This window comes from Nerophis ophidion, linkage group LG23 (assembly GCF_033978795.1).
Source record: "Nerophis ophidion isolate RoL-2023_Sa linkage group LG23, RoL_Noph_v1.0, whole genome shotgun sequence".
NCBI classification, from domain to species: domain Eukaryota; kingdom Metazoa; phylum Chordata; class Actinopteri; order Syngnathiformes; family Syngnathidae; genus Nerophis; species Nerophis ophidion.
In genome coordinates, this window is record NC_084633.1 from 12,371,706 (window position 1) to 12,384,481 (window position 12,776).

Consider the following 12,776-nt stretch of genomic DNA (forward strand, 5'->3'; position numbering starts at 1 on the left):
TCCTCTGGCTACTGATAACGCTATGCAGAGGGTGACTGGCATCATCCAGGATGCTCACTAGTTTGTCAACAGTCCTCTTCTCTGCCACCGTCACCAGTGAGTCCAGTTTCATTCCGATTATAGAACCGGCCCGCCTGATCAGTTTCTCAAGTCTGGAGCTGTCCTTAGATTTTTCGTTCACGCGTCCTCGCATCCTAGTTTTGTTGCACGCAACTAGTTACTACGCTGATTCCCGATTCTGGTAAAACCTTCTTTGTACATGCTAGCTTCCGCGCTATGCTTTTGTTTTTGTCTAGCTCCCATGCTAGTTCTGTTGGTTTTGCCTTTTGTGCCTCGTGCCAGTTTTTCTGTTAATAGTCTGTTCTTTAGTTTAAATAAACCAATATTTCTTACCTTACGCTGTGTCCGAGCCAGAACTGCCTAGCAAAGGTCACATATATTAACACACGCAGTGACCTTAATTCTTTATAAATGGTTTTATACAATTATTAGTATTACCTAGTGTGTGAATGTGAGTGTGAATGATGTCTGTCTATCTGTGTTGGCCCTGCGATGAGGTGGCGACTTGTCCAGGGTGTACCCCGCCTGCCGCCCGATTGTAGCTGAGATAGGCGCCAGCGCCCCCCACAACCCCTAAAGGGAATAAGCGGTAGTAAATGGATGGACGGATGGATAGTATTAATACACATTTGTTACACCTCTATTTGCTCAGATTTGGGACATATATAATCGTTTAGGTTTTTTTTAGATATGTTTTACCTGTGTATCATTGAGTGAATTGTTACATTGTAAGATCTTAATGGCAAAAATGTTTTATCCATTTTGAGAATGTTTTTTATGTTGTTTATTTTGAAAATGTTGATGATTTTATTAACATGTTCATTTGACTATTAATTGCTGCAAAATAGTGTTTTTTATTTTTATTTGGACCACACAAATGACAAATTTCGATAAATAGGTAAACATTTTAAATGATTTTTAAACCAACATAATTATTTTGGTTGTAATATGAATATTTACATTTGATAAAATTGTTTTTAAAACAGAACAAATACTATTAAAATAAATCAATATATGTTGAGATTTTTTTTAAATTCTCCAATATCATGAGAGATTTTCAAATGAAATAAGCATTTTATTTTTTAAGTCAACTACTATTATTTTATATTATAGTATTAAAAGCTGCAGAGTACAACTTGAGAAAATTATTGTTAATACCGTATTTCCTTGAATTGCCGCCGGGGCGCTAATTAATTTAAAACTTCTTCTCACTCCTGCTCTTACCAAAGGTATGCGGTAAAAGTAAGCATACGCTAATTATTTTAAAACCTCTTCTCACTCCGGCACTTACCAAAGGTATGCAGTAAATATTTGAGTGTGATGTAAGCTTGGACCTTAAATCCTACTGAATAGCTCTTAATATTCTTCCCTTTATGCGATTTCGAATTACCGATATTGAAATCAGCCTCCTCCATTTTGAAAATGTTTTTTATGTTGTTTATTTTGAAAATGTTGATGATTTTATTAACATGTTCATTTGACTATTAATTGCTGCAAAATAGTGTTTTTTTTTTTATTTGGACCACACAAATGACACATTTTAAATGATTTTTAAACCAACATAATTATTTTGGTTGTAATATGAATATTTACATTTAATAAAATAGTTTTTAAAACAGAAAAAATACTATTAAAATAAATCAATATATGTTGAGATTTATTTTAAATTCTCCAATATCATGAGAGATTTTCAAATGAAATAAGCATTTTATTTTTTAAGTCAACTACTATTATTTTATATTATAGTATTAGAAGCTGCAGAGTACAACTTGAGAAAATTATTGTTAATACCGTATTTCCTTGAATTGCCGCCGGGGCGCTAATTAATTTAAAACTTCTTCTCACTCCTGCTCTTACCAAAGGTATGCGGTAAAAGTAAGCATGCGCTAATTATTTTAAAACCCTCTTCTCACTCCGGCACTTACCAAAGGTATGCAGTAAATATTTGAGTGTGATGTAAGCTTGGATCTTAAATCCTACTGAATAGTTCTTAATCTTCTTCCCTTTATGCGATTTCGAATTACCGGTATTGAAATCAGCCTCCTCCATTTTGAAAATGATGACAGGGAAAGTGTCACTCGTGACGTCACGAGTTTGACCAGGCGGTAATACTAAGCATGCGCTAATTATTTTGCGAAGCGTGTTTGACCCGGCAGTAATTCAAGGCAGGCGCATACTATACACGGTATTATCATACATTTTTTTATCTGTTGCATCCTTATCTGGTTTAATAATTTGTAGGTCAAAATTGGCTTTTATGGAGAATGCTAAGGTTTTATTACGAGTAAAGTATAAATTTGATTAAACTTTTTAACATTTGGGAAATTTTAAAAACTGTATTATAAATACATGGTTAGTATTCTTTGTGTAAGGATTGGATAGGCTTTATTTGTTTATATGATGTGGTTGCAGTGCAAAAAGTCCACAAAAAAATAAAGGTTAAACACCTGAAAACCAGAGGTAAACATCACAGGACACAAAGGACATAAAGTACATTAAAAGAGCACAGAGCTGATGCAACCAGTTGGCTACTACAGCGGTGATATTTCTACATACAGCTACAAAAGTAAACATGAACAATACATACTGCTGCACATATGATTGAACCATGAAAAGACAAACAAAACTAAAATAAAACACAATTTCAACATCGAAATACAACGGGGTGGCCTCTACGGTGCTCCACACCATTGCCTGCTGGGTTGGGGGGAAGCACAGTCAGAGGCAGGCGCAAACCCAACAAAGCAATCAAGAAAGCCGACTCTGTCCTAGGCTACCCACTAGCTCAATGTTGTAGTCCATGTTCAGTCTTCGCAGATGAGTGAGAATCGGTCGGCCAACGGTAGCTCCGCAGCACCGTCTCTTCCGCCGTATCTCCCCTGGTCTCTCCACGTGGACTCCGGTGTGGTAGAGGACTAGCAGCCGGGTCTCCGGTGCAAACATCGCCATGGCCTGAAGCCCGGGGGTCAGCAACCTTGAGCGGGGCGCTGGTGAAAAATGTTTTTTGTTGTAATATGTTTTCTGTAGGAGGACAAACATGACACAAACCTTCCTAATTGTTAGCAAGCCCACTGTTTAATATGTTTGTGTGTATGCTTCACTGAAGAGAGTATATGGCGAGCGCCGTTTCGTCCTACTAATTTCAACTGCCCTTGAACTCACCGTTCTGTGGACTGTGACTCAACAGTTTGTTTACATGTATAACTTTCTCCGATACTGCCACATAAAGACATGTTTTATGCAACCCCTTTGTCTCACTTTGTCCACCAAATGTTGTATACTGTGTATAAATGCACAAAGGTGAGCTTTGTTGATGTCACTGACTTGCTGGAGTACTAATCAGGCATATTTGGTCAGTGTATGACTGCAAGCTAATCGATGCTAACATGCTATTTAGGCTAGTAGTATGTACACATTGCATCATTATGCCTCATTAGTATTTATATTTAATTTCCTTTATTAAAGTCATCTGTGTATTTAATTTATATTTTAATGTCTCATGACACATTGTCTGTATGTAACATTGGCTGCATTTCAGATAATTGTTTGTGTGCCATGTTGTTCCCAACCACCGCAAACGTTACCCAGCTTGCAAAGATTGTAATAAATCCATTAGAAGACAGCCTGCCATTTTCTTTTAACATGGACACACACATCTTTACCTTTAGCCATTCTAAGACGGTGATTTCCAGGAGTTATCTCACCCTCTGTGAAGTTTTACAAATTTTTTCCAATGTTGTAAAAATGTGTTGAATAAATATTTTATTTCAACATTTCTGTCAACGAAGATTTGCGTCAACCTGCGACACATACTCATTTTGATAGTAGGTTATTATAGCTGATATAGTCACTTGCATCATGTATAACCATCTTATATTCTATACAATTCTTCTTCCTTCAAACACGACGAGTTGAGTTTATACCAAAATGGATACATTGGGAGAATGTCAGATGAAACCAAAATAGAACTTTTTGGTATAAACTCAACTCGTCGTGTTTGGAGGAAGAAGAATACTGAGTTGCATCCCAAGAACACCATACCTACTGTGAAGCATGGGGGTGGAAACATCATGCTTTGGAGCTGTTTTTCTGCTAAGGGGACAGGAAGATTGATCCGTGTTAAGGAAATAATGAATAGGGCCATGTATCGTGAGATTTTGAGCCAAAACCTTCCATCAGTTAGAGCTTTGAATGGTTGACCAAATACTTATTTTCCACCATAATTTTCAAATAAATTCTTTAAAATTCCTACAATGCAAATTCCTGGATTTTTTTTTCACAGTCTCTCTCTCACAGTTGAAGTGCACCTATAATGAAAATGACAGACCTCTGTCATCATTTTAAGTGGGAGAACTTGCACAATCGGTGGCTGACTAAATACTGTTTTGCCCTACTGTATGTACTACCATGAATTGATTTGCATGGACTTAAACACGTTGACAAACTTATTCGGGTGTTACCATTTAGTGGTCAATTGTACGGAATATGTACTGTACTGTGCAATCTACTAATAAAAGTATCAATCAATCAAAACAGTATGTACCTGCCCAATTCCAAACAATGTTTAATGTGTTACACGGCCTGGTTGGTGATAACCCTGTAAATGTTCACACCTGTAAGAATGAGTTAAAGGGGCGTGGAAGCGCCAACTCTCCAGGGAAGAAAACAGAGTGGAAGTCCTCCTCTCCACGCAGACGACCGCTCCCGCTGCACAAACAATGTCCCCTTTGGAGGACTTCCTGGCGTCGTTCTCGTCGAGTTCGACCACTGTGCTGGTGAGCGTCTTTGTGCTGCTCCTCATCGCCATTGCCTCCAGGAGCTTCACTTTGCAAAGCAAGGAAAGTGAGAGGGAGCCTCCGGGGCCGAAACCATGGCCCTTGGTTGGCAACCTGCTGCAGCTAAATCTCAACAAGACCTACAAAGCGTTTTGTGAGGTAAAATTGCAACAAAGTCCTCATGTAGGCTTCTTGCTCACTGACTCTTCTGACAGCTTTCAGAACAGTACGGGTCCGTATTTACGGTCTACTTGGGCACCAATAAAGTGGTGGTGCTGGCTGGGTACAAGGCGGTCAAAGAGGCGCTGGTCAACCATGCAGAGGAATTTGGAGAGCGCCACATCTACCCGATGTTTCAGGACATCAACCAGGGCCATGGTGAGAGTATTCCTTTGTTACGTAATATTGTACGTTTTTAATGTCTAAACCATTGAAGTCAAAATTTAAGTGGATGTTCCAAAGTGAACTCACTGTGGTGCACTTATTTATTTATTTTTGACATGCAGAAAAGCAAATACAAAGATAAAAAAAAAAAACTTTATCAAATTTAAACTTAGACTTAGACTTCCTTTTTATTGTCATTCAAATTTGAACTTTACAGTACAAATAAGAAATACATTTCGTTGCATTAGCTCTTGTTTGCAGCATTTAAGAAAACAATCATAACAATACATGATACATATAATACATATTGGTATTTATAATGTTATGTGTACAGTTTTTTTAAGGATTAAAAAATAACATTATTAAGTCAATTTGGATTTTTTTTCTTTTTTTTTCCAAGCTGTATTGTGCCCCACACTTTAAAAAAAAGTATTGAATAAATACATTTTCTTCGTAGGAATAAAAACATTTTGTAACATTTTCCTCAGTGCTAACCATTTTTTCAAGCTGCTGTGTTTTCTTTGTGTCTACATTTTAGTTTTGAAAAATTAGAAAAACCAACCAAGCACTCAACCTAATTCAACATTTAAAAGTTAAATTTCAAAACGGATATTTACTACAAAAAAAAAAACTTTTTAAAAATATATATTTAAAATGATTCTAAGAACTTTATGACATTTAAAGTCAAATGAAATCTATTTTTTATATGACTTTCTTTGCTACTCTCTGTCCATATGTATGTATGTATATATATTACATATATTATATATATATAATATATATATATATATATATACACATATATATGCATTTGTGTGTATGTATGTATGTATATATATATATATATATATATATATATATATATATATATATATATATATACACATATAAATAATATATGTATATACATCCATCCATCCATCCATCATCTTCCGCTTACCCGAGGTCGGGTCGCGGGGGCAGCAGCCTAAGCAGGGAAGCCCAGACTTCCCTATCTCTAGCCACTTCGTCTAGCTCTTCCCGGGGGATCCCGAGACGTTCCCAGGCCAGCCGAGAGACATAGTCTTCCCAACGTGTCCTGGGTCTTCCCCCTGGCCTCCTACCAGCTGGACGTGCCCTAAACACATCCCTAGGGAGGCGTTCGGGTGGCATCCTGACCAGATGCCCGAACCACCTCATCTGGCTCCTCTCGATGTGGAGGAGCAGCGGCTTTACTTTGAGTTCCTCCCGGATGGCAGAGCTTCTCACCCTATCTCTAAGGGAGAGCCCCGCCACCCGGCGGAGGAAACTCATTTCGGCCGCTTGTACCCGTGATCTTATCCTTTCGGTCACGACCCAAAGCTCATGACCCTAGGTGAGGATGGGAACGTAGATCGACCGGTAAATTGAGAGCTTTGCCTTCCGGCTCAGCTCCTTCACCACAACGGATCGATACACCGTCAGCATTACTGAAGACGCCGCACCGATCCGCCTGTCGATGTCACGATCCACTCTTCCCCCACTCGTGAACAAGACTCCTAGGTACTTGAACTCCTCCACTTGGGGGAGGGTCTCCTCCCCAACCCGGAGATGGCACTCCACCCTTTTCCGGGCGAGAACCATAGACTCGGACTTGGAGGTGCTGATTCTCATTCCGGTCGCTTCACACTCGGCTGCGAACCGATCCAGTGAGAGCTGAAGATCCCGGCCAGATGAAGCCATCAGGACCACATCATCTGCAAAAAGCAGAGACCCAATCCCGTGGCCACCAAACCGGATCCCCTCAACGCCTTGGCTGCGCCTAGAAATTCTGTCCATAAAAGTTATGAACAGAAACGGTGACAAAGGACAGCCTTGGCGGAGTCCAACCCTCACTGGAAACGTGTCCGACTTACTGCCAGCAATGCGGACCAAGCTCTGACACTGATCATACAGGGAGCGGACTGCCACAATAAGACAGTCCGGTACCCCATACTCTCTGAGCACTCCCCACAGGACTTCCCGAGGGACACGGTCGAATGCCTTCTCCAAGTCCACAAAGCACATGGAGACTGGTTGGGCAAACTCCCATGCACACTCAAAAACCCTGCCGAGAGTATAGAGCTGGTCCACAGTTCCACGACCGGGACGAAAACCACACTGTTCCTCCTGAATCCGAGGTTCGACTATCCGGCGAAGCCTCCTCTCCAGTACACCTGAATAAACCTTACCGGGAAGGCTGAGGAGTGTGATCCCACGATAGTTGGAACACACCCTACGGTCCCCCTTCTTAAAGAGAGGGACCACCACCCCGGTCTGCCAATCCAGAGGTACCGCCCCCGATGTCCACGCGATGCTGCAGAGTCTTGTCAACCAAGACAGCCCCACAGCATCCAGAGCCTTAAGGAACTCCGGGCGGATCTCATCTACCCCCGGGGCCTTGCCGCCGAGGAGCTTTTTAACTACCTCAGCGACCTCAGCCCCAGATAAAGGACAGTCCACCACAGATTCCCCAGGCACCGCTTCCTCAAAGGAAGACGTGTTGGTTGGATTGAGGAGGTCTTCGAAGTATTCCCTCCACCGATCCACAACATCCGCAGTCGAAGTCAGCAGAACACCATCCGCACCATACACGGTGTTGATAGTGCACTGCTTCCCCTTCCTGAGGCGTCGTATGGTGGTCCAGAATCGCTTCGAAGCCGTCCGGAAGTCGTTTTCCATGGCTTCCCCAAACTCTTCCCATGTCCGAGTTTTTGCCTCCACGACCGCTAAAGCTGCACACCGCTTGGCCCGTCGGTACCCGTCCACTGCCTCCAGAGTCCTATGAACCAAAAGAACCCGATAGGACTCCTTCTTCAGCTTGACGGCATCCCTCACTGCTGGTGTCCACCAACGGGTTCTGGGATTACCGCCACGACAGGCACCAACAACCTTGCGGCCACAGCTCCAATCAGCCGCCTCGACAATAGAGGTGCAGAACATGGTCCACTCGGACTCAATGTCCCGCACCTCCCTCGTGACATGTTCAAAGTTCTCCCGAAGGTGTGAATTGAAACTTTCTCTGACAGGAGACTCTGCCAGACGTTCCCAGCAGACCCTCACAATGCGTTTGGGCCTGCCAGGTCTGTCCGGCATCCTCCCCCACCATCGCAGCCAACTCACCACCAGGTGGTGATCGGTAGAAAGCTCCGCCCCTCTCTTCACCCGAGTGTCCAAAACATAAGGCCGCAAATCCGATGACACAACTACAAAGTCGATCATGGAACTGCGGCCTAGGGTGTCCTGGTGCCAAGTGCACATATGGACACCCTTATGCTTGAACATGGTGTTTGTTATGGACAATCCATGACGAGCACAAAAGTCCAATAACAAAACACCACTCGGGTTTAGATCCGGGCGACCATTCTTCCCAATCACGCCTCTCCAGGTTTCACTGTCGTTGCCAAAATGAGCGTTGAAGTCTCCCAGTAGGACAAGGGAATCACCCGGGGGAGCACTTTCCAGTACTCCCTCGAGTGTACCCAAAAAGGGTGGGTATTCTGAACTGCTGTTTGGTGCGTAAGCACAAACAACAGTCAGGACCCGTCCCCCCACCCGAAGGCGAAGGGAAGCTACCCTCTCGTCCACTAGGTTGAACTCAAACGTGCAGGCTTTGAGCCGGGGGACAACGAGAATTGCCACCCCAGCCCGTCGCCTCTCACTGCCGGCAACGCCAGAGTGGAAGAGGGTCCAGTCCCTCTCGAGAGAACTGGTTCCAGAGCCCTTGCTGTGCGTCGAGGTGAGTCTGACTATATCCAGCCGGAATTTCTCTACCTCGCGGACTAGCTCAGGCTCCTTCCCCCCCAGTGAGGTGACGTTCCACGTCCCAAGAGCTAGCTTCTGTAAACCGAGGATCGGACCGCCAAGTGCCCTGCCTTCGGCTGCCGCCCAGCTCACAATGCACCCGACCTCTATGGCCCCTCCTATGAGTGGTGAGCCCATTGGAGGGATGACCCACGTTGCCTCTTCGGGCTGTGCCCGGCCGGGCCCCATGGGGACAGGCGCTCGCCATCGTGCCCCAACTCCGGGCCTGGCTCCAGAGCGGGGCCCCGGTGACCCGCGTCCGGGCGAGGGAAATCTGAGTTAATTTTGTTGTAATTCCATAGAAGTCTTTGAGCTGCTCTTTGTCTGATCACTCACCTAGGACCTGTTTGTCTTGGGAGACCCTACCAGGGGGAATGAAAGCCCCCAGACAACATAGCTCCTAGGATCATTGGGACACGCAAACTCCTCTACCACGGTAAGGTAGCAGCTCATATATATACATACATACATACATATATATATATATATATATTTATATATTTATATATATATATATATATGTATATATATATATATATATATATATATATATATATATATATATATATATATATATATATATATATATATATATATATATATATATATATATATATATATATATGTGTATGTGTGTATACATCATGTGTGTATACGATAGGGACAAGCTGTAGAAAATGGATGGATATATATGTATGTATGTATATATATATATATGTATGTATGTGTGTGTGTGTGTGTGTGTGTGTGTGTGTATATATATACATCATGTGTGTATACGATAAGGACAAGCTGTAGAAAATGAATGGATGGATATATACACACATACATGTATGTATGTATATATGTATACATATATATATATATATATATATTATATATATATGTGTATATGTATGTATACACACACTGATATATAGATGTATATACGATGTATATATCTGATATACATATATATATATATATATATATATATATATATATATATATATATGTATGTATGTGTGTGTGTGTGTGTGTGTGTGTGTGTGTGTGTGTGTGTGTGTGTATATATATACATCATGTGTGTATACGATAAGGACAAGCTGTAGAAAATGAATGGATGGATATATACACACATACATGTATGTATGTATATATGTATACATATATATATATATATATATATATTATATATATATGTGTATATGTATGTATACACACACTGATATATAGATGTATATACGATGTATATATCTGATATACATATATATATATATATATATATATATATATATATATATAATCCAAACACGATGAGTTGAGTTTATACCAAAAAGTTCTATTTTGGTTTCATCTGACCACATGACATTCTCCCAATCCTCTGCTGTATCATCCATGTATCCATTTTGGTATAAACTCAACTCGTCGTGTTTGGAGGAAGAAGAATACTGAGTTGCATCCCAAGAACACCATACCTACTGTGAAACATGGGGGTGGAAACATCATGCTTTGGGGCTGTTTTTCTGCTAAGGGGACAGGACGATTGATCCGTGTTAAGGAAAGAATGAATGGGGCCATGTATCGTGAGATTTTGAGCCAAAATCTCCTTCCATCAGTGAGAGCTTTGAATGGTTGACCAAATACTTATTTTCCACCATAATTTACAAATAAATTCTTTAAAATTCCTACAATGTGATTTCCTGGATTTCCCCCCCTCACATTCTGTCTCTCACAGTTGAAGTGTACCTATGATGAAAATTACTGACATCTGTCATCATTTTAAGTGGGAGAACTTGCACAATCGGTGGCTGACTAAATACTATTTGCCCCACTGTGTGTCATTTGTACTGTTTGTAGTTTCACAAGATCTTTAAATTTCAATCGTTTTGAATGTAATAAAAATGTATATGTGTGATCCCTATATCCTGCCTTATGAATGAACCTTATTGCTTTCTTCTGCAGGGGGATGAGTGGATATAGTGTGCTTGTGGAATTATTGCCCCAAACGTCTGCAAAATAGTGCAAGTTAATGGCATTCATATTGTTTTAACTTTTTCCACTTACTTATTAATAACATGTAATAATCAGCCTGTTAAACATTCTGCAATTTGCAGATGATCAATCAGAACAGGTTATAAAATAATATTCAATAGCGATGGTAATATTGTGTAGTCCACTGTAATTTCCCAATGTGGGCTGCAGAGGGCAGTAAAAGGCACGTATTAAACCTTGTCTCGGTGGTAGTGAAGAAAAAGACTCGACTGTCTTCCTTTACATCGCCGCTGCCAATAAAGTACACTTAATTTCAATCTGTCAGAAAACATTTTTTTTTGAAGTAGACATATTACATATTAAAACATAGTCACAGAACATCATGATATATTGTAAGACGATTTTTGTTGTTTTGTAGGCTAGACCGGATGTGAAGCGTCGTGCTATTATTGTGAAGCCCCCAACCGGACGTTTGTTATTAGTCTGAGAAAAGACTTGACATGTTTTGACGAAAATGTCAGCTAAAAGTGACTTTAGATTTTTTCTCGTTTCTGCTGAGCTTGTATTCCATCTTACTAAAGCAATTTGAGTAACCATCTAAATTTTATGTTTTTAATGCACTTAACTGTGAATGGGTTATACATGTATTGTGCTTTTCTACCTTTTTTTTTTAAGGAACTCAACTTTGACATTATTTCCACATTCACCCACTCACACACACACGTTCACACACTGATGGCTGGAGCTGCCATGCAAGGCCCTAACCACGACCCATCAGTAGCAAGGGTGAAGTGTCTAGCCCAGGGGTGCCCATTACGTCGATCGCGAGCTACCAGTCGACCGCGGTTGGGGGGGGGTGTCAGTCGATCTCCAGCCAGGCTTTTAAAAAAAATAGACCTAAAAATTAGTGATCATCAATCTTCACCAAGACGTCACTTAAATGACATTTACGGTACCGGAGGGTCTTGTGAGATGACGCTGGCTGCTGCAAGATCATTATTATTAAAATATGACCGAGAGGAAGGCGAGAAACACTTTTTATTTCAACAGACTCTCGCACCGTACCTTCCGTCAAAACTCTAAAGGCCGACTGCACATTTCCTATCTTCACATTAAAAGCCCTGCTTCATGCTGCCTGCGCTAACTAAATACAGAGTCTCGGAAAACTGGCGTGCACAAGTGATCCCTCAGAAAGCTGGCGTGCACATCACTTGTGCACGCCAGTTTTCCGAGACTCTTATTTTGTTAGCGCAGGCAGCATGAAGCAGGGCTTTTATTGTGAAGATAGGAAATGTGCAGTCGGCCTTTAGAGTTTTGACGGAAGGGACGGCGCGAAAGTCTGTTGAAATAAAAAGTGTTTCTCGCCTTCCTCTCTGTCATTTTTTCATAATAATGAACTGGCAGCAGCCAGCGTCATCTCACAAGACCCTCGGGTGCCGTGAATGTCAATCAAGCAAGCTACGGAATTTGCCGCCAATGTTTTTCTTGTAAAGTGTATGGAAGCTGGATGAATTAGATGCCAAAAACCAACCACTTTCATGTGGTATTGTACAGAAAGGACAACTTTTTTCTCCTCCATCTGAAAATGTGGGCGTTATCATCATTACTGTCTGATTCCAACCAATGCAAGTCATCAGAATCAGGTAATACACCAACTTATATTCTTGTCTTTGTGAAAGAAAGACATCTATATGTGTTACACATGCTTGTATTATCATTAGACACATTTAACTTGTTTACAAAAATGTCTCTTTCATAAATAAATAAATATAAATGATATAT

The 12,776-nt window shown here is 41.1% G+C and overlaps 1 protein-coding gene across 1 annotated transcript in view; it reads left to right on the plus strand.

Annotated features, from left to right (window-relative positions):
* The window catches only part of LOC133541439 (cytochrome P450 2K1-like), a 29,611-nt gene that overhangs the window by 808 nt on the left and 16,027 nt on the right, over positions 1 to 12,776 (plus strand). Inside the window, exons 1-2 of the mRNA XM_061884867.1 lie at positions 1 to 4,994; positions 5,051 to 5,213. The exon at positions 1 to 4,994 is cut by the window's left edge and continues 808 nt beyond it. Coding sequence (XP_061740851.1) covers positions 4,779 to 4,994; positions 5,051 to 5,213 — 379 coding nt within the window. The 5' untranslated portion in view covers positions 1 to 4,778. The remainder of the gene's footprint in view (positions 4,995 to 5,050; positions 5,214 to 12,776) is intronic.